General features: G+C 39.7%; 1 protein-coding gene across 1 annotated transcript; it reads right to left on the bottom strand.

The window, feature by feature from the left end:
* Nucleotides 1-1,918: 1,918 nt before the first annotated feature.
* On the bottom strand, nucleotides 1,919-16,577 carry mknk2b (MAPK interacting serine/threonine kinase 2b). The gene is made up of 14 exons (XM_033965380.2): nucleotides 16,427-16,577; nucleotides 15,431-15,636; nucleotides 14,928-15,015; nucleotides 14,713-14,814; nucleotides 14,533-14,630; nucleotides 11,531-11,610; nucleotides 11,123-11,196; nucleotides 10,907-11,011; nucleotides 10,398-10,453; nucleotides 10,105-10,200; nucleotides 5,383-5,577; nucleotides 5,138-5,302; nucleotides 5,018-5,058; nucleotides 1,919-4,927 (listed from the first exon to the last, which is right to left on the bottom strand). The coding sequence occupies exons 2-14, from the start codon at nucleotides 15,479-15,481 to the stop codon at nucleotides 4,654-4,656; spliced, it is 1,425 nt and encodes a 474-aa protein (XP_033821271.1). The 5' UTR covers nucleotides 15,482-15,636; nucleotides 16,427-16,577; the 3' UTR covers nucleotides 1,919-4,653.
* Between the last annotated feature and the right edge of the window lie 6,301 nt (nucleotides 16,578-22,878).

Genomic DNA, 22,878 nt, shown 5'->3' with positions numbered 1-22,878 from the left:
GATCTAAACCCTGTATTTACTTTATAGCCAAGGCCGTGGGTGACATGGGCAGCTGGCGTATCGGGGAGTGCTACTGATAAGAGCTTTAGACGCATCATTTGAAACAACCTCAACCTTGGCCAAAAGATAAACCTGGAGTTAATATAAAACTACTGATTAACTGGCAGGAAAACACATAGAAATGATTGTGTATTTATTATTTTCAGTAATAAGGGGGAGTGTGCAGAGTGTACTGTGACCAATCTGTCTGGAAGTGATGTTGTTAATACGAACGGTCCGATAAAAGGGCTCAGAGATTAATCACAAATCGTAATCGCAGTTTGAATCAAAAGCAATCAGAAAATCACAAAAGATACAGTTTTGAAGTGCCGTATTTCCTCAACAAACAATACAATATTCAGACTTTTTCTACATAAAAACTGCTCTTGTTTACGTTTGTCAGTTCATATTTGTTTTTGTCTTTTTGTCGCATGTCAATATAGACATTTTAATATTGCGAAGGCCTAAAATTGTTGTTAACGTTTAGTAAAATTAATAAATTAACGATGTCTGTGTAATCCCAACTTCACTCCTACAACTCCTTTTTGTCCAGGTGACAGATTTGAATTTTTATTTTACTATTATAACTTTGATTTCAAAACGAAGCCTATTCATCTGGGCTGTAGAATCTTACATTATATCGCACAGCCACCTCTTTAGCTTCATTTTTCAGCTATTTTATTTATATAACACATTTAAAAACGACAAAGTGCTTCACATAAAACAACAAAAACCCAAATGTTCTTTTATTTCCATTTGAAGATGCATAAGTTACACATCTGATCCTGTAATATACAACAGAATTTCTCTATATCTTACCTTTAAATGTCAATATTTGGAAGAAAAACTCCTGAATACTGTTCGACAATGATATTAACACAAATACATCTCATCTATCCTAAATTATGAATGCTCTTTGTACATTGAAAGTGCCGTGTTACTGCACTTTTCTGAATGTGATGGTGTCATACTCCCAGACAGGGGGCTAGAGGTGTATTTTAATGTTAAATCTGACCACTTATATTAGTGACTAGGCTTTAGGATTATGCATTATACATCAGATCTATATACAGAGTCCTTTTAGGTTTAAAGCAGCTGGATTAAAACACTGAATCTGGCAACACAAGTGACTCATGTGAGGCTCATTCTGCTTTTCAGTTACTTCATGTTTATGGATTTAAAATAAAAATCTTACAGTTCCTTTTATTACACATAACTCTGCATCTGTTTAGAACTTTTATTTTTATTTTTTTATTTCAGACACATGGGTTTGGTCTGTAGCTGTAAATCAAGTGTAGACCTACAGTTTCCTTATGATCAGAAAAGAGCTGTGTTTGAACAGACTTCTCAGAACGCTCACGTGTTTCATGACGACGTGCCAGGTTGATTTATAACTGTTCGTCACTACAGGAGGAACAAGTTTCTACAGCAACATAAATTTAAATCAGGAGTGTTGAGCAACTGAAACATGTTTATAGAGAAAATGTGTTTGTAGTAGACACATGATATGAATATATATATAGTGGCCTAGCATAAATCTGTAACATTGTATCAGATTATTATTAAAGTACAGGAAGATATGCCAAATTTGAATATCAGATACATTGAGTCTATTTTGAATCTTTTTTTATTATAAACAAACTTGTTAACTTTATGGGTAATTCACAGTCTCTTTCAACTTGTGTTTAAGCACGTTTCAGTTGGGTGGCCAAAATATCTTATTGGCATTATACAGTATGTATTGCCTCTATAATATATGGTGACCTTCTGAAGTGTAGAGTATAAATGTTGGTTTATATATGACTTCATAAAGTAAATGTGTCTGTGTTGGTTTATATATCCTCACACAAATTAACCATATAAAAGACAAAACCATCTATTTTGTTTCAAAGCTTTTTATTGCATTTTTTTAGAAAAACAATACAAAATTCTGTAGCAACTGTCAAATGTTGCCTTGAGTGAACTGCAATCATTCACATGGTACAGTAAAGTGCTTATTTTAAATCAAAAATATTTTGTATTAAAGGAGTTAATTCCAATCGTCTTCCATTGAGTACAATGGGCCTGGGGTGAGAGTCTTGAGACGGTTTCCAATGTGGGACCCACAGATGGTCTGATGCATGTCTGGGAGATTACACTGGATCGGTGCTGGATTGTAAATGCTTTGCCTCAAGGCTACATTCAACATGGAGGTTCAGAGTCTATCTGGACGAATGACTTGAACTCTTCCGTACTTCAATGACAAACACAAAACTGAGACTTGATATAACTGTCCCCGTTCCCCAGTAAAAGGCAGCTGAAAAACACTGCCACACCACACAAAAATAGAAATGGTCATGACCCGAAAAAGTCTTATACCAGGTACAAGAAAGTGTGGTCAAAGTGTGTGCGTCTCTGAGAATCCAACCCTATCAAAAGTAGGGACAATAAACGCTTTACGCTGAAAAGGGAGAAGGCAGAATACTGAACTGTAAAGGTATTTCATAAACCCAAAGATTGCCTTGATCTTCAGCTTAATGCTCTTCAATTATAAGCAAAGTAGTTTCCCAAATGGAGAAGAAACAGCTGCATACACAAATTCAAGTAAGTCTTACTATAAGACATAAAACCCATATTGATGCATCTGTAGAATAGATTTCCAACTAGTACAGTGTCCTTATATCAGCAGAACAGCTTGTGTGAAACCAAGAGCCATTTCCAGAGGATTTATCACTGTGTCGATGGATCACATTAAAACTCCCCCAAACAGGCCCTGCTCTCCATCACTACATCACAACGATGGCTGCAACTAATCATTTTAGTAGACTAGTCAGCAATTATGATTTTGCTTAGCCAACTAGTCTTCTAAATACATTTTCAACCAAATACTGGAATCTGGTGACTGAAGGCTTCTAGATGTAGAATATTTATGAATAAAGTTTTGTTAGAAATGAATAATGTCAGATTTTGACATTTTGATTTAATGCCACTGTCTTTTGGCATATGTTTTAGAATCTGCAAAGTCCAAATAAGAATTATCAAAATAAGACAATATTTTTTATAGTCTATTGATTAGTTGATTAATTGATGCAGCCCCAATTATAACATGTATAGAGTGGAAGGGCATAGGGCGAGTGTGGAAGGGAAAGTTTGGGGAAGGATACTACTCTTTGGTGAAATGACTACAGTGTTGTGAGACCTCAGTCCACTTGCCGTCAGTTTCTATGAGTTTTAGCTTAAAGAACAAAAAAAGATTATTGCCGTAGCATTTTACACATAAAAAATAAAACTTAAAATCTCGCCTTCTCTGGGCCTGAACGCTCCAGACAAACTCAAACGCTCCTCATTCACCACTTTGAACTTAAAAAACACCAACATATAAAAATAAGGAAAACATCCGGTGTTTAACCTGAACTCAACAGCACCTGCTTAAAAATTATAGAAAAAAAAGCTTATTAAAAGCCATACCAAAATGAGAAAGAACAAAAACAAAATCAGTGTGGCACATTTGACATGGAGTTTTCCAAAATATTACAAAAATGTCAATGGAAGACTTTTTTTTTTTCTTTTTTGGAATGTTTTCCTTTTTAATTTTTTTTTTTTTTTTTTTCTGTTTTGAAATTGCTTTTCATATTTGATTTGCTGCTTGGAAATCGCTTGTCCATACATCTCATTTTGAAAGGGTTTCATTGAATCACAGAAAAGTGAAACTTAACCCTGAAAAAAGGTCCAAAAGTTTGTGTGTGTTTTATAGAAATGAAAAATGTCACATTTGCTGAAATGTGCTTTTGCAAACCCAACAGGGATACATACATTTACTGCCAAAATATTAGGACAATAAAAAAATAGAAAAAAAAATGTACAAGTACTGGTTGTAAAGGGGACATGTCATTTGAAAACACTGAGTTTCATTTTCCATTTAACTTTTCCTCACTCCAGCCGTATAGTGTGGCCATGCTTAGACCCTCTCACAATGTTAACACTGAATACACCGAGGATGGGGCCCATTTGGTTTGTAGACTCTGCATACATTTGTGCAACAGTAAGTCATGGCTGGCTGGGTACAGGAAAAAACATTCTCATTTTAAGTGCACGGCCAATATGTTCATCTTTACACAAACTTAAACAAAAAAAACTGCTCCAGGCACGGGCAGCAGTGGCTCACAGCCCTTAGACCTTCGACTGAATCCATTCAAAGACTTCATGGCGTAGTATTGCATAAGCGTGTACGTATGTGCAGATAGGGCTTACATGCAGATACATACAGGCAGAACATCCCATAACTTAAATTCACAGTGGATCCAGTTGTAACGTGGGAGCAGCACAACGAGTCCTTTGGTGTCTTAGTCTTAGAAAGTGTCCCATTTCTTCCAAACTGTTGTATGAAAAATAATATTTATAATTTAGGAAATGTCCCACCCAAATGAACCCTGGCCCCAAACATGAGCGTGCACATGTCTTTGTGCTTCAGAAGTGCTGCAGAAGTGCAGAAGGCATTGACGAGGCAGAGCTGGGCCAGGCTCAGGGGGCGGGGTCAGGAGAGGGTGGAGTCGAGAGGGGAGGGGGTGGAGTTGGGAAAGTGCGGGATGCGGGGCAGTCGTCTGGTCTCAGCTCTGATGGACAGTCCCGTTGAGGTCAGGCACAGTCCCCCACAATGACCAGAGGAGCCAGGAGCTTTCGGAGCTCCGCCGCCGACACAGGGCCTGTTTTGGGCTGGCTATTCCTCTGTCGGCGCCGGGCGAGTTTGGAGTTCGATGGAGGAGAGAGACGCACGGACGACCCACTCGCTGTGACCACGAAGGGAGCGTCCTGCTGCTGCTGCTCCTCCATCCCATCCTGCTCCGCCAGCTGCCTGTTCACAGCCATGGCTTTGTCCGCAAAGAAGGTCAGGTCCCGGGTGATGCTGGTTCTAATGAACAAAACAACATATAATTACATTTATAAGTCTCAGACATTAGGTTTACATAAGAGGCAGTTTAATAATGGACAGAGTGCTCACCTTTGATGCAGGATGGAGGTTGGCAGAATCTCAGAAGCACCCTAAATATATATAAAAAAGACCATTAGTGCTCCAAACCCTAAACCTTACATTAATAACACTCAGGTCTGCAGGACTTACCCTCTGCACCCAGGGGTGCTGCAGCACCTGGCTGGCACTCAGTCGGTTTTTGGCGTCTCGAACCAGAAGTTTGGAGATGAGGTCTTTGGCACTTGAGGAGATGTGAGCCCAGTCTTTTTCTGGGAACTCGTATTTTCCTTCCTGGATGCTTTCAAATAGGGTGTTCTGTGGGCAAAGGAGCATGTTACTTCACAGTAGACTGGACAAGTGAAACTGCACTAGAGTTAATGAGGCTCTGGTTGTACCTGACAGGTGTGGCAGGGCTCCCCCAGTTCCCAGCCACAGTCGCCCCCACAGCGGCCCACAAACGGGGGGTACCCGCTCAGCATGATGTACAGGATGACCCCCAGACTCCACAGATCACAGCGCTTGTCGTAGATGGTGGCCTCCTCGTTGAAGGCCTCCACCACCTCTGGAGCCATGTACTCAGCAGAACCACACTGTAAAACACACAAACACACAGTCAGAGCAGAACTACCCCAACACAGTAACACACAGCCAGACTCAGAACAGAAATTCACATTCCAGGTTCAGCTGACGCCTCGTGGTGCAGAGCAGTGACCTGGGGCCTCTATAGCTAAACATGTGATAGTCATCCAGCTCAGATTTAAACAGTAATTTTCCTACAGAATGAAAGTGCCATTATTACTACCATCAGTGCTGCCACGATCCTACAATTTCAACCTATACCTTCTATACCAAGTAAAACACTCAAGTCGCAGTTTTGACACCACTATGGAACACTTTTTATGCAGTTTGTTACAACAGTATTTAATATTACAACTTAATAGAGCACTGATATAGATTTAAATTGTTTAGCGCTCTTGCAATGGTCCAAATTTTTAAAATAGCTTTCAATTGACGAAAAAAACCAGTCAAAATGCTGCAGAAGATTTTATAATGCATAGTTAATCGCCATAGCTACAGTCTTAATTATTCATCATACTAAAAACCCATTTTATTTCAGCATCAATACCTGTTCAAATGAGTATCTAGTTTTGATATTTTAGGACACATTTGTTGATAACTCTCCTGTAAGTTCTTTATCCAGGCTGGCAGTAGAGAGGGCTGCTTTAATAATCTGCTGTGGGGGCAGTGAGTCATCATTGACCGCTGCAGAGCCTGGAGACTGTGTTGATGCTGTGTTATGTAGCGACTGAAGGGAAACTAGGCCAGCCTCGGAAAAGAGGATTGGTTGAATGTGGTGCCAGAGAGCAGGATGGGCCACTCGGAGGTTACATAACTTAAACGCCAAATGTTGTGTGAACAGTTTATGGAGTACAAGAAAGCGGGTCGGACTGCGGCAGGACATTACATGAACGAGGTTATTTCTTTATGTAACTGGAAAATACCTTAAAGAGCAAACTGTTCTATGGAGACTAGGTTTTGAGCAAAGAAGTGGCCAGTACTCTACTACATTTAACTAACTAACTAACATGTAACTTTGAAATTGCCAGATTTCATGAAAACTACTCAGAATTACAATTTTAATGTTTTATTCTTCCATTTACATCGACTTCAAAGTATAAATTCAGACAGTTACTCTTACTTGAGCAGACATTTCTCCAAATACTTTTCTACTTGGGTAATTTCGTGAACCACTATACTTAGTACTTCTACTTTAATAGTATTTTGAAGTAACGGCACTTACTTGAATATAATTTTGGCAATTCTCCCCCACCTCTGTGCTGCCTTAAATGACCCACATTCTAGTCTATAGGGAAATAAGCACTGCCCTATACATTTGCATTGCTCAACAAAAATATATCGAGTCCATTGTGCCACAGTACCAAGTACCAGCTGTCCTCAAACCCCACCTCCTTACATCTTATGTAACAAAATTTAGAGCACAGGAATCTCCTCAGACAAAGCTCCTTCAGTATTAGGCCAGAATACACGGCCCATCCCCCCAGTTTATAGCCTCACGTCTGGTTGGCTGCCCACTCTCTATTCAGGCCATATGCACCATGTAAACAAATAGGTGAGGCGTTTCTTCTTCAAGTGCCTGTACAACATTTTTTCCCATGGATTTCTAAAATGTGTCCTGCCCCAGTACAGATACATTGTGTAAGAAGCTTTTGAGATCAAAATAACTCTGCTGTGTGCTGTCTGCATCTAATTATAATGCATTTTATTGTCTGATAATTAGCATCCTAGTTGTTGTTGTTAGCTTAGTATTAACTGACACTTCCTAACTTGGTACACCAAAGTACTTAAAAATCTTGTAGCCTTTCTTTGGAAAACCTCAGCTTTCATTTGCAGTAGTGGTTTTTACTGTAAGCGTCACATCACAGCCACTTTAAAGTCGGCCTGGGCTTCGTACCAGGAACTGTTACCGCACTGGATTTTTGCCATTTGGTCTCCGGTCTGGGTATTTCCTGTGACAATCATGTGACCATCAGACCACACTTTAACTGCACTGCTGCTGTTGACGTGTATGTGGTGTTTGTAAACTAGAGGATTTAAGTTAGGAGGATTAGAAGAGCAGAGGTCTATTAGTCTAACCCGTCATAGTCACACTTGAGTACTTTTTCCACCACTGGCTCAGACTACCGGTTTCTCTAAAACATAGTAAACATGATTATATTTGACCAAAAGTCTTGGCTTTTTTTCTTCCTAGTTTTGCCATTTTGGTGAAGTTTATCATTTTGCTATGAGGATATGACATATGTCGAGGTGTGTTACCATGTTTTGTTTAAATTAGGAGGCTTAGATGGGTGTGTTCTGTGTCATAGGTGTCATAGTCTCAACAGACAACAGCTACAAACTGATCACAGAGACTGCCTGGGGTCGTTTCACATAGTGCAAACGTGAACCTTTGAGCGGACACAAATATTTAACGTCAAACAAAAAGACAGGTAGGAGCATGTCGAGTTTCTGTTAAACTAAAAATAGCAATTACTAGAAAGGTGCCGCTATCCACTTACCTGTGCAGGGCATTTTTAAAAGATTTTTACAGCCAATTTAGACTTCCACGAGGAAGAATGAACATGAACTGGCCTGTAACATGAAGATTACTACGACAGTTTCTTTATTGAAATAGTTTTTTTATTACTACGCCATGTTTACCATTTCTTTTTTCCAGTATATGGCTCTGTCTCATCTTATTTTAATTGGCTTTTAATAATCCATTTCTATCAACTTTGCAGGAAGAAATTTGGCTATTGTGCTAAACGGCACTGCTCAAAGTCTGAACTCTCATTTCTAACTGCACCAAACCACACTGCTTTTACTGACGGGCTCTATTCAGATTCGGTCAATTGCACACCAACTATTTAATTTAACTTGTGAACTACTAAAGTAAGTGTTGGCTGCAGCTCTAAAAATCTGTGGTTAAAAGAAAGGCAGGAGCCACATTTCCTCTGAATTGTGCTAAGAAAACAAGGCAGGACGAGACCACAGAACACACCCCTCCCCCTGCCTCTCAGCCGACCAATCAGAGCACAGTTACTATGTATAGGAGGGGGCAGACTACAAGCACATCTTCTAGAAGCTGCTTTTGTGTGAAGAGCATAAAGAAAAACACAGGCGTATGTGACTGCTGGCGGATGTTTTTTTCCCCACATCTTTAAAAGAGCCATGTTGTTTTTCATAAGACATGGCCTTGTATAAGTCACAGTGTGTTTCTTTATTATATACCAAGGCTGTAACAGAGCACCCTGTCCTCAAGAAAATATGTCAAATGTGCAATAAGTTGTAAGCACACACAAGGTTGAAAAAGTAGAACACAAACAAAAATGGCTTGATATTGTACTATTTCTGAGGATTTAAAACTTAAATCAGGCATTTTATGTTTTGGGACAAGTGGTTCGTTTGCCAGGGGTGTGACAAAGTACAATGTGTAAAATGGTCTAACTGGATGAATGCAAAGTTGTCAAAATATATCAAAAAGAAAAACTCAGTTCAGGTATGATCCATGATGACAGGATGACTGAGGGATTGCAGACATCTTGATTAAAATCTCTATTTCTATATACATTTTGCCAAAACCAGATACTCATTTGAACAAATATTGATGAAAAAACTAATACAAATTTGAACCTTTCCTGAATAGCACCACCTGAACTAATATAAAACCACAAAGTAATATTAAAATGGCTATGATTTTAAGCAGATCATCGTTTTTATCATTGTGGCATGAAGCCTAGTATCAAAATTGAGTAGTGTATTGTGATACTACTGCAAAGTGATTTCTACTACTTTGAAGCTGGTTCAAAAATTGCTGATAGCACAAATTCCACATGTGAAACAAAAACTACTGTTCAAAGTGAAACCCTATGCCTCTCCTTTCAGACACCTTTCGTTTTCCATCCGAAACCTGAGAGATTGTTGCAACACTAAACCACATGACACCTCCAGACAAACTAATAAGGGCCTCACCCCCAAATAGTCCCGGGATAGGCGCCTGATCCAGCCCAGTGACTAAGGGAAGATAAGTTACTGCAGAAAAAGCCCCTACATTCCAGCTCCTTTCACCTGCTCTGCTCCGTCACTGCTCCTCATATGATGACAGAAAGCAACTGCCAGTGCGGCTGCTGCGTAACTATGCACTTTGAGGCACGGCTCTGCTCTGTAGTGACGCCAAACTGAGGGTTAAACAAATGCGACCTCTCAAACTCGCGGGGCTCAATATTTACTGCCGATAAGAGAAAGGCTGTGGATGTTAAACTCCAGTGATAGCTCGTCAATAACTCTGATACAGGAAGCAATATCTCCGCTTCAAAGAAATAACACAATGAACTGCCTTAACCTTTTTAACACAGCATCTTTTCAGCCAATCAGAACGCTTCCTTGCCATTGACACCACTAATGACTGTCCAATAGGAATCCAGCAGATACTTGATAACATTTTACAACCATTGAAAGCACCACCCTTATCCACAGAGTAATTAACCTTGGACTAGATTAAAAATAGTATCTCCTACTATCAGCAGAGATTACCTCCAATTAAAATATGTTGAACTTACTGGTGTGAGGAGCTCTGGGGTGGAGATCGGAGAACTGTCACTGTTCAACTTGATCCCACTTCCCAAGTCAAAGTCACAGATTTTGACAGGAGAAATCTAAAGAGTAGACAAAGTAGACAAACATGTTAGCCACGGCCGTTATTTGGCCCCATTACTATGTTTTTACACACATCAAAATCTGATTATGCCATTTCTGAACATTTAAGATAATTTAAACTCACAAGAAATCAGTTGCTGTAGCCAGTTTCATGTGTTGGGTTAGGGCTAATGTAGGATCCAGTGCTGAAACTCACCTTGTCTGCACTTTCACAGAGAATATTTTCAGGCTTCAAGTCTCTATGTGCCATTCCTGTAACACAAGACAATTCATTAGCAACCTCCAGTAGCTAGCAGTAACTAAAGCTGCACAGGAATTCATGCAACAACAACCATTTAAGCAGGGGGAGAAAGTACTTACATACAGTGAAATTATATAAAAGACTTTACTTTCAATCTGCCTTTTTATATACAAATACCAAATCTTCAGCTAACTCACTCACCAACTTCTTTCTGCTGTTGCCCCATATAAATCCTTCTAATCTAAACCAAAATTTGTCTAAGTCGACTCAGCATTTTATTGACTAAAACGCCATTGACCAATTAAATGTCCAGTCCACTTTACAACCAGAAAACATTTGTATATTGCACAAGAGCTGTAAAGGCAACTCCAGTGCACTTCTTGCATGTAATCTTAGCTGTTGTTCTGGCGCTCGTTTAGGATAACAGGCTGTAAAGTTAAACTGTGCCCTGAGGCTGTACTAACCTTTGTTGTGTAGGAAATCCAAAGCACTCGCAATGTCCTGCACGACAAGGCTGGCTTCCTGTTCACTGAAGCGCTGCCTCTTGTGAATGTGGGCCAAGATGGACCCTGAAAGGAGAAGACCACACCAGCTGGTTCAGATATCAAAGTACATGTTGTGTGGTTATGGTCAAGTGTCAACTCTAAACAATGGATATGAACAGGCCATAATTTGCATACCTCCTCTAAGCTTTTCAAACACAAGGTAGAATTTGTCTTCCTCTTCGAAAAACTCCACCAGTTCCAAGATGTTACTGCAAAAATACAACATATAAATGAGCAACCGTTTACATACAAAGTGAGTATTCATAAGCGATGGGGCAAGATCTTGCGCTACAAGCTCTTGCGAGATAAAATTACATCAAGATTGCACACACATTTTTCCAGATTTGTTTAAATTTGGATTGAAAAAAAAGGTTTATATGTTGTTCAGCTACAGGTCCTACATTTCCAAAATACTGGAGGCATAATTTATACATTAGGAATTATGTTAAAAATCTTGTCTCATTCTCATGGACCCAATCTTCACAGTCTTGTGTAAATTGTATCTCATCCCACCCTAGTTTATTCGTCTGATTCGCTCCTTACCTATGTCCCTGGCACTGGTACAGCATCTCGACCTCCCGGAAGACACGGCTCCGGCTGTGACCTGGTCTTTTCTCAATGATCTGTGAACAAACAGAGATACAGTTTATAGTGAAATCCCATAAAGTACAAACCCAGTGTTTAGTATAGGCACAACAGTAAAACGCAGAGCTATGTGTGAGAGTTCATATTTAGGTGCAGACCGCCTTCCTGACTGCTCCAATGCCACGGCCTCATTTCCTAGACACTATAAACCATATAGCTGATTATACATTGCCAGTGCAGCCTCCAGCTTTGGCTTCCTTCCACTTTCCCAGTTTATTCAACCCTATGACATAGATGCATATATAGTGTAACCTACATTTGAAACTCTGCGCCAAACCAGCGTCAAAACATGCTAAAACACTGCATGACTAAACATAGCCTTCGCAACGTCTGACCTATTTTCTGTCTCGTGCTCTTCTGAGTCTCTCCATCTTCTCTGCTCTGTAACTGATCCTAAATTGTGTTCGATAATGACACAAAAATGGTGGGATCTAAATATAACCGCACTGGCTGGAATGGACCACAAAGAGGGGCCACCAGCTGCAACAGACTGCTGACAGTGAAGCAAAAAAAAAAAAAAAAAAAGCATGAATTTTCCAGTCCAGGCTAGTTATTGTCAGCTCTGGGGGCTGGGATCGTTTCTCTTCCTGGTAGTGAGATTACGGCTGCTATTGAAGCACTGAGGGGCCAGGGGTGTGCTGTGTGTAACTAGGCTTAAAGTGCATACAAGAGAGAGGGGAGACCTACGCAGTGTGCACTACTATGTTTTGAGTCAGCAGCAGTTAAGGTTGAATAAGTCTGGCAAAATATCCAATTGAGATTTTTCTTACAAGCATTGCGATAGCGTTGCAATGCTTCCAAATTCTGGGTTAGCAGGTCTTAACGTGGTGAGACAGGCATTTAGTTGTTTGCAGGTTACTTTAATAACTGGAGTCTTTGTGATTTGCCAATTGTGATTTTTGATTGCGATATATCTTGCAGATCTGGCAGCAGAGTGTGCAGAGTCAACTTTCACCAAAACACTAATCTTAATTGTGTCATCATAATTTAGCCAAACTTTCACTTATTTTGTTTCAGCAAAGAGCAGATCTTAACATTTAATGGGCTAATTATGTTACTTTAATAATTATGGTATTTGAGATTTGCAAGCTGTGCAACCATTCCAACTAAGATTTTGATTTGATTACAATATAAAACATGCAGTAACAGCACAGTCAACTTTCACCAAAACACTGCAACTAGGGATGTCATAATTGTGTTACTGTAATGTAGCAAAACTTTCAATTATTTTGTTTGGGCAAAGAGCAGATCATAACATTGCTCCAACATTCATTATGGTTGAATGTTGCTCAATACTGTAAAGCTATGGGGAAGACGTCCTGTTGCCCAACTTCTGCAGCTTCGGACAAAACAAGAATCAAATAGTGTCAGTTTAAACATGAACTCTTTGGGAAGCAGGCTCTATACACAGACAGATTAACCCTTTCGGTGCTATTGGGGCTTTTGTTCCAGTAATAACCTGGGTTACCAGATTTTCAGTGCAACAAGCAACTAAGCTTTTTTCAGAGTCCCACAAAAACAAGCCCCAGATAGAAGCAATTAGTGAAATGTGTATGACCACTGCGTTAGTGCTACTGAAATGTGCATATTTGCAAATTTATCATTAATAATGTCTTTAGAAATGACTGAAATCCAAGCTGTTAATGTTTTATAGACTGTATAATGTATATGGTCATTATGGAGTCCATTAATGTAAAACAGAACAGGTAAAAGGCTAAAAATCACCACTTTATGATGTGAAAAATCTCAACATTTGCAAATGACTTTCCAAAAAAAGTCCAAAGTCACAATAAAGAAGTGAACTTGGCAACTCTGGGTATTGGGGCTTTGTTCAGTAGTAACACAGGCGTCCACAAATCACCCGCGCTTGTCTGGAGGGGGGAGGCTTGGGGGAGGGGAAGACTGGGACATCTGGAGTCTGGAACACCCGCCCAGTCTCGTACAACTGCCCCATGTGGGCAACTCCTCCCCCAAGCTCCCCCAGTCTCAGGCGATTTAACAATTCATCTGAGGGTAAACAATACTGACCCAATACAAAAAAGCCACAAGCTATACATCGAGCCTGCTGAAATATTTATTATTCTGAAATGTAAACCCGCTCCCGGGGGTAACAGTGCCTTAAATGCCACCTCTTGGAGCTTAAAAGAGCCTAACGTTTCAGACCGCCTGATGCAAGAGGTCGATCAGTTAAGGCATTCAGTTTCAAAACAAACAGTTTTACCTAATCATCAAAATGATGTTTCATAAGGTTTTGTTCGAGAGATAAAAAAGCAAAGGGGAAGTTGGTTGAAGCCAAGGACATGTCCTCACTAGTCCACTCCCTCCTGATACAAAAAAAGTTACCCATGTTAGAGAACAAAGCAGTGTAAACAGCCCGGGTCACAACGCGCTCCCCTCCTTCCTCTGTGTGGGTTTTGTTTTGGCACAGTGAACAGTACACAATGTTCTCACCACCAGCGCCCTCTATAGCCAGCTCGAGTCCTAGAGAAAGGGGTGGATAGAGTCCTCCCTGTGCTCTGATTGGCTGCAGCTACACAAACACAGGGGAAGTGTCTGCAGCAGCAGCTAGTGTTGCACGCTTTTTACTGAAAAGTGGAGCACGAAAACAACTTGACGAGGCTCTGGGTTTGCACCGCATTAATGCACAGGCTGCAACACTGGCCTATAGCAGCAGTCAGCCTAAACAAGAAACCAAAACATCACAGCCTCCATTTAAAACCATGCAGTCACTTTGAGCTCAATGCATTTAGAACAGCTCACATCAGAGATGTGAGTCTATAGAGCAGTCTATAGACCCACAACCACAGCCCTCTGATCTTGTTTGATTGGCCTCTCATCTGTCACTGCAGTGTCTGATCTGACTCTAAACGCTGTTGCTTTAACAGAATGAGCAGCGTTACCTTGACGGCGTACTCCTTGTTGGTGATGAGGTTGATACAGGTTTGTACCCTGGCATAAGCTCCTTCTCCTAAAACCTCTTCCTGTAGTCTGTACACATCTGCAGCAGAAAGTTCAACATGAATATATGTCCACACACATAGATTATTATTGTAATTCAATTTAAAGGCTTTTTTTTAAACCTTCAAATCGTCCAGAGAAACTGTCTGTTGCCCGGCAACGCTTCTTCTTCTTGTTCCTCTTCTTGGCATCGGGGATGTCGATGGGCTGGCTGGAAGGCATGTCTGTAACAAGTGCCAACATTTTACGTCACTGCCCAAGCTTCTACATGAACGCTGACGCTTGTACTCAGGATAAATAGATTACAATAAACACATATGCAGATACATTCACTTACCATGTCTTGGGGAGGGGTCAAAATTAAATGAATCAATGAGGTGGGATCCATTTTTAGTAAAGTCATCTGACTCAAAGGGATTTTGTCCCTGAAACAGAAAACAAGTTGTTTAGAATCATATCAATAGTGAGTTTATCTGTAGGTGTTAATGGTTAGCTTCAGGTGATTGTACAGAGATTTATCTGTGCTCACACCCATAAAGGTTCAATTAAACTGCTGCAATTTGGAGCAGGGTGCTCAGTTATCAATAAAGGAAATGGATAATCAGCTCTGTCCATAATATCTGCTGCTCTTGACAAAGTCTAGTCATGTCTTGATGCGTTTCATGGCTGCATTTACACGTGCAACAGTTTCACACATGTGTGTCAACCAGAAGATGTGGGAAAGCAACAGATGTGTTTATAAATAGCAAGGGCAAGTCCGCCCTCACCAATGCTGACAAGTGCCATTTGTCTGCGGTCTAAAAACTGCATAAAAACACACACAAAAACACTGCGTCTCACCTTGAAAGAGCGATGGAATCCAGTGACTTCGGTGATCTTATTTTGCACCATTTTCTCCAAATTGAGGGGCGATTTAGGACGTGCGGCGGCAGTGGTCAGAGGATATCTACTGCAATTCTCCAAAACAAATGAATGTTTCAGAGAGGGTTGCAAGTGATCACACTGCGCTGGTTAGTCAGCTGTTGCGGCGCTTTTAAACGGGAGCCCTGAAAACAATACATTAACATTGCAACGTTAGAAGACATGTCCAGACTCCCATGCACCATACACTGCAAGGTTAAGGGAAGACTATAAAAAGAGGGACTAATCTGTCACATGCTCGCGAGACCATAAACATTCAGCGCCCGATGCCCTCAGTACAACCTCGCCCTGCTCAACACTTCTGATCAGTTAGCGTTAACACATGCAAAAAATACGTCACTTTGGGCTGCATTTGGGTCACCACTAATTTCCATGTTCAATTCATTTCGGTCTATAAACATGTTTGTTCAAATCTACGTGCATTCAACGGCATGGTAGTTTAGTAACCGTGTCAACGCAGGTAAATATGAACAAAAGCAGCAAAGTTTATAACAAAAACACAGCAAATGCTTCAAATGACACTTAAAATGGCGATTTAACCAGAAACTAGTACAACATGTGGCGATATGCGCAATAACATACACGTTGCTAATAGAACAATGGTAGCGTTAAATGGCTTCTCACCATGTAAAGTTGGATAATTTGATGATTTGACACCTCAAAACATGATGCAATACAAGATGATGCATCAACTACAATTAATAACCAAATAAACAAGCAAAAATAAGCTTCAAACTCCAGATTCCTCGGTAAAATGACAACAACAACCCAATACAATAGAAACACGGCTGGACAGTTATTCGAACGCGCTGGTCGTTTTGCCAGATATCGAGAAAAAACGTTGACAAAAGCAGCATTTTTCCCCACTTCTTTCACTCCAAACCGCAATGTCAGTTAAGTTTAGCGTTTACTCACCCCGTTGTTAATGTTAGAACTCCAGTGTTAGCGTCGGTGTCTGACCCACAGCTCGACAGCCGCAGAGGACAGTCAATGGGGGGGAAGCGACAGATCGTTAAGTGCATGGAAGGTGGCGAGGAATGGGCTGCGTATGAGCTTTTATAACCTCCCGACTGGCCACGCCTCCGTACGTGCGTCAACGGCTACAGATGCATCACGTGAGTTCTAGAAAAAAACAGTACGTTAGGGCTGCGTCCGATTTATCAAGGTTTGTTGCTAGATAGTGTACTTCTGTGCTGTTATGCTCATTTAGAGTGATGCAATCTAGGAAATGGATTATAATTAAGGTTAGGAAACGGGTTAAGGTTAAGATTAAAGTTAGGAAAATGGTTAAGATGAGTTTGATGCGAAGAATACTTTGAAAATGTGTTTAGCTACAGAATACAGAATACATAAGCCAATCAGAGTACTATATTCTGAATACTTGCATTATATTATAGTGTAAAAAACATGACATATAGCTACAAACAGCTTTATTTTTGCCCTTGTTTGTTAAGCATTAATGTATGTCTGAAAAAAAAGAGCTGTGTTTGCTTTGTTTTTGTTTATGCAGTCCAGCTCACAGGCAAAATTACACGATAAACTGCCTATTTATTATGTTTATGTTTTAATTTAAAAGTAACTGTACGGTGGTTTAGTTTTTAATGTATTTTTCACCTTGAATAAACATGAGAGTAGAAATGGGATGCAGCCAGCGCGCTCTGTTGTGTCTCTAAATGCGTGTACGTGCTGGTACGTGCACGTCTGCACAGTGGAGGACACAGTCAGCACACCGAGCTGCATGAAACTGATGAGGGAAGCTCAATGGAGCAAGTAAACGGACCAGACAAACCAGTCTGTGCATTACGTGTTTAAAATGTCCTACCACTGCACGAGCACGTCAAAGGATGTTACCCGCATAGTTTTATCTGGATGATCTGAGACAAAACTAGCCTAGTAAACACGTGCTTCTTTGAATGTAAAACTGGGCTAAGCAGGCTGACATGGATCTATGTTGTACTGTCTTACTGAGTACTGTTTTATTGCAGGGTTTCAGATGACATCACAACATTTTGATGGGACCATCCAGGGCCGGTCCTAGCTTTCAGAGGGCCCTAAGATGGGGGCCCCACAGCGGATGTATCCTGGCTCAGCTATTGGTGATTTACATTCGACTGTAAAGGAGGTGCTGGGAAAGAAACCCAAACTTGTGACCTCGGAAAAGGACTGTGCCTAGTGTCCACAATCTCTTCAGGTTGTTCGGCACTCACACTCTACCACTCTTTATTTATTGAAGCTGTTCACGGTCCATGTTCATGTTTTGTTCTCAAGGACACAAGAACAATTGCAGATGAAATGAAAGACAAAGTTGTAAAAGACGGCAGACGCACCACTGACTGCTACTAAAAGTTACGCTGGTGGCTGATGACTCCTGATTGGTTGAGGAGTGAGAAGGGGTGATCACTGATTGGTTAAGGTGGTTGCTGGGCTGGAATGTCTGAATAATAATGAAAAAAAATAGTGAAAATCTAATGCCTAAACTAGAAATGTCATAAACAAATTAAAACAACACAGATAATATAAAAAAAAATTACACTCTCGTTAATATAACAATGTTATGACTACGCTCTCATCACCTTGAACAATTGTATTTGTGTTTATATGACCAACATCAGACTGGAAACATCCAGAATGTCACAACTACCACAGTCACAAGAACAGGAGACAAACATATAAGGGGGAGGTCAAGATTTTTTTTTAAATTCTAGATATTTTTTCTTCATTTCTGGTGGATTTTAATGTGTTCCAGTTGGCGACATTGGACTTAGATTTAGATTATAAAGGGTCCTTACACCGGTGTAAACACGTAGCTGTTCATGTTTAATACAGGTAGGCGGCAGCTAAAATGTATCAGCCTTTTATTATAACACAGATTTTTATTTAAATAGCTTACAGTGAGTTCTTGGGTCTAGTTAGTAGGCTTATACAAAATCACCAAGTTCAACATTTGTGCATTTACCTTTTGGATATGTCATGGTGAACTACAACGTAATCAATAGGAAAAATCTGGCTTTTGCCCCCACACCACCTGGAAGCAGGACATTATCACATTCTAGAAACATGAAAACCACCAATTACAGACCCTACGTCCACAGGCTGTAGCGGCTACCTTTGTACATGTCATTTTAGTCCTGCTTTTTTTTTTTTTTTATAACTGAGGTGAAATGGTTAAAAGTGTTAAATCCTGGGATCATGCATATTGTTTGAGAGATAGCCTACTGCTCAATAATATGTTTTACTGAAGCAATAAGGTGACTTCTTTAGCCTACATCGAAACCAAGGATTAAAAGACATGTTCCTTCTTATACATAATTTAGTATATTTTGTGTACAACAGTAAATACTTTGTATACTACAAATGTATATGCATGCCAACACTGATAAGCGGGATATAAAGTAAATATAAAGACTATGATCTCGCTCTGAATTAGCCCTAACTTAACATGTTCAGCTAACTAGCCTACTATAATACAATCCATGCATTATCCATGTTGTCTCACACTCTTACCCCCGTTAACAGTACGGGACCTTTTTTTTAAATTAATTATAAATCTGTTTACTAGTACACTGCAAATTACAATTCTTTTTTAGTCAAATTTATACCAAAATCATCCTATAGAAACAAAGGATGTAAATGTACAACACACAGACTTTTTTACATCCAAATATCATTCATGGATCATTTCTTTTAAATCTTTGTGTACCCTCAGATTGGGACACACTGTGTTAGCGTATTGTTTTATTAAGTAATTACACAGAAACTAGACTTGATTTTTTTCCTCTATATTTTGTTTTCGCCCAATTGAAACGCTGTAATGAATGAATTATAATGTTATTACAGGCTAAAAAAGACCATAGCATTAGTGCACTGTCACACCAAATGCCATTACAGTAACAATCCCACTTGTTCTCTTTGTATCCCACAGAAAGCACAGCAGCCAGAACGTTTGGTTCCCGCTGTGATGAATGGACCTGGGCCAGATGGATGTTCAAAAGGAGCCCCCAGACTGAGTCATGGCATGGGCCACGCGGTAATGACTCTACTGCAGCTGCTGGGGGGATTCTGCTTCTATCTAATCTTGCTAACCAGCAAAGTCATATATTTAACCTATGATATGGCAATTTATGTTGGTGGAACATTTAGTCAAGTAACCTCGGTATACTGGGGCTGCCAAAATATCGATCTCGCAATATTGGCTGATGCAATAATCGTTATCAAGAAAATAAAGACATAGCAACAACACAAAGTTCTTAATTTTACAGAAATGTACTGTTTTTTGAAAGTTAAATGCACAAAAAGACCAATTTTACTCATGAATTTCCATATTAAGTTCTACATTAGACTTGAGTTGGTCTTTTTTCTGTTACATTTTAATTTTGACACAGTTTGATTATTATTTGTTTTAATTTAACTGAACTAATTGTGTCAAAGTATATTAAAATATTGCCATAATACTTTTATCACAACACTAAAACATAGTTGTATTGTATCTTTAATGGTTCAGCCTTAGTTTATACATCATATCTTTACGCATATTTTAAGTAACTCTGCATTATTCCATAGATAGTTAAAACCTACTTTGGAACATTGTCCATGGAGATAAATATATTCCAGATTTGGTGAATTATTTTACATTTACTCATTTTCAACTTCAAACTATTAATCAGATCTTATGTCTAACTACTCTTACTATAACTCCCTCAAATACATTTTACTCTCTTATTTCTTGGACCACTCTTACCAGTACGTGAGCGAAATCAATTTGAAGTAACACTACACCTTCTTGAATACAATTTTGGCAACTCTCTCCACTTCTACTTGCATAGGACTATTTAAAGCAGCAGTTACTAACACTTCCATCACCGTGACCCCAGTTGGTTGGCAATCCCCAAAGACATTAAAAGCACGGGCGTACCATTTGTGATCTAAACAACTACCTCGGCACGTTTGGGGTGTAAGGACAAGGCCATTTAAACGTAGGTGAAGAGACTGTCTCACTGCAGCGTTAATGAAAGAAATCCAGGAATTGTTATGATGTCGTAGGAGGATTTCTTATTATCCAGCAGCTAATTGTGAGATGCCAAAGTTATACAACCACGTACTTGATGATCCTGTTTTTCTAAGCGAGATTAAACGGCGAGTATTCCGGCAGAGCGGTGTCAAAGGAATCGCTGAGGCTGTAATTACTTAATATTGCATCATGCTTCATTTAACGGAGACATAAACACAGTCACAGGGCATCGATTGGCTTCTCTATTTACATTCCACGTTTATGAGAAAGGCTCGGGGCAAACTGTGGTTCAGGTTTGGACAAGATTTGTAATAGAACTGTTGTGGTGGCAGTGATTGTGTTACGCTGCCAATTCACACATGTGAGCAACAACAGTGAGAGTCTGCACGAGATTCCACTACATTTCAAACCATTTAAACCTGCATTATGTAACTTTTCTGATTGTGGTTGTGGTGGTGTTATTGCTTTTCCTGGAATGTTCCACTGTATAGCATTAAACTTATCTACTTATTCAACTCTTGTTCAATTACAGGTGGTTTTATTGCTAAAAAAGTACATGCATTCTTACTGTGAGTGGAATCGCCTCTTCATAGATCTGACCTGTGACTTGGCCTAGTGGCATCATGTGCTTGTCTCCATGGAGATAGATGAAGTTGAATGCTGTACTGTGAAGCCTTCCAGGGAAAATGGTAACATCTCCATGGAGTCAAGTCTGTTATAAAGCTTGAATGGCTCATTTGTTTTAAGCCTGTCACAAAAAAACTGAGCTACAACTGTGAGACGTTTCAAACAATTTAAAGCTGCATTATGTCAAAGCTTTTCCCGCTATGTTCCACTGTATAGCATTAAACTTACATTGCATTCATTCAATTACATGTGCTTTATTGCTAAAAAAAAAAACATACACACATTCTTACTGTGAGTGGGGTCCCCTCTTTATAGATCTGACCTGTGACTCGGCCTAGTGGTGTCATTTCCATGTCTCTATGGAGATAAATAAGTTAAATGCCATACTGTGGAGCACTCCAGGCAAAACAGTAACATCTCCATGGAGACAAGTCATAGACTGTATATATAAATGGACATAGCTAACCTGCTAGTCCTCACGTTCCAAATAGGAAGTGAGCATGGACACGCTTCCGGCTCCTTCGACTCTGGCTTCAATTCACTTTCTATTAAAAAAACGTCGCTTCTCTCTCTGTAACTGCTTTGGCCTTAAATTGTACATTGTTGGATTTTTATTTTGCTACTGCGTCTATAACATATCAACAGCCTCACTCCTGATTGGCTCTTTGGTTGCTATGATACTCACAGTCGGATATCCACTAATAAAACTCGGCTCCAAATTGTCCGCTATAACGGCTAGCCTCGATTAGCTTTATTTGACTGGAGCTGAACGCTACGGGTGACGTCACACTCATTTAGTCCACTTCTTTATACAGTCTATGAGGCAAGTCCTTTAGAAATGTTACATAGCATTAAAGCCTGTCCCAAAAGTTCGAGACTGATTTATCGTTCAATCGTATCTTTTTTGGACTCAACATCTAGTGTTTCCACTCCCTTTTTGCACTATCAAGGATTTTAGTTTTATTTGTAACAGTTGTGTTGTTGAAAATTTCAAGAATGTACTTTTCTAGTTCAGTTGTTCAAGGTCGCAGTGCACGTGGCTCATTATGAACATTCTGCAGCTCATTAACTCATGTTTTCTTTAGAGTTTAGTTTGTTTTGGATGACCTCTGTTTAAGGTTATGGTGTCATTGTACTTTTCAATATTATCTTTTATTTTTACATTTTCTGAAGCAGTTTTGTCGCAGTCTCTGTGAACCGAAATTGCATAGTTTCACAAAGATCCTCGGCCTTTGCTCAGTCGCCTTTTCATTTCAAACCATCAGACAGTGGAATCAGCTCCACACAGTGAAATTGTCTGTAAATTTGAATAATTTTACTAGAAATTTGAAAAAGTACATTTTAGATAATCAAATGTGTCCACACCAGTCTAGGTAATTTGTTCTGTTCTGTCTCATTGTAAAAACCTGCACATAATTGACTTTTTAGATTGGTTTTCACCTGCCCAGGGACTGCAGAGGGAAAGCAGCAGTAGCTAAATCTTGTACAAATCATCTCTTCTTTTGTTAGATTAATGAATTTCTACATGGTCCCTGACAAATAAAGAAGAAAGAAAGAAAGAAAAGCCCACTCTCAAATACTACATTAGCTGATTGGTTGGTTTGCGGGAGGTATTAGATGGTGCCTCTGCAATTGATTATTTGTACTATTGGTTTTCAGATCCCAGAATGTGGTGATGTCAGACTCCCAGATGGGGCACGGACCACTCCTCCATATCGACCACATGGTACAT

This window comes from Periophthalmus magnuspinnatus, chromosome 4 (assembly GCF_009829125.3).
Source record: "Periophthalmus magnuspinnatus isolate fPerMag1 chromosome 4, fPerMag1.2.pri, whole genome shotgun sequence".
Lineage (NCBI taxonomy): Eukaryota > Metazoa > Chordata > Actinopteri > Gobiiformes > Gobiidae > Periophthalmus > Periophthalmus magnuspinnatus.
This window is presented reverse-complemented; position numbering and strand designations above follow the sequence as displayed.

Coding starts and splice junctions, on each gene's coding strand:
- mknk2b (XM_033965380.2), bottom strand. CDS start 15,481: ATGGTGCAAAATAAGATCACCGAAGTCACTGGATTCCATCGCTCTTTC. Junction 15,016..15,430: donor GATTCCATCGCTCTTTCAAG/GTGAGACGCAGT, acceptor TTTCTGTTTCAG/GGACAAAATCCCTTTGAGTC. Junction 10,454..10,906: donor GGATTTCCTACACAACAAAG/GTTAGTACAGCC, acceptor CTTGTGTTACAG/GAATGGCACATAGAGACTTG.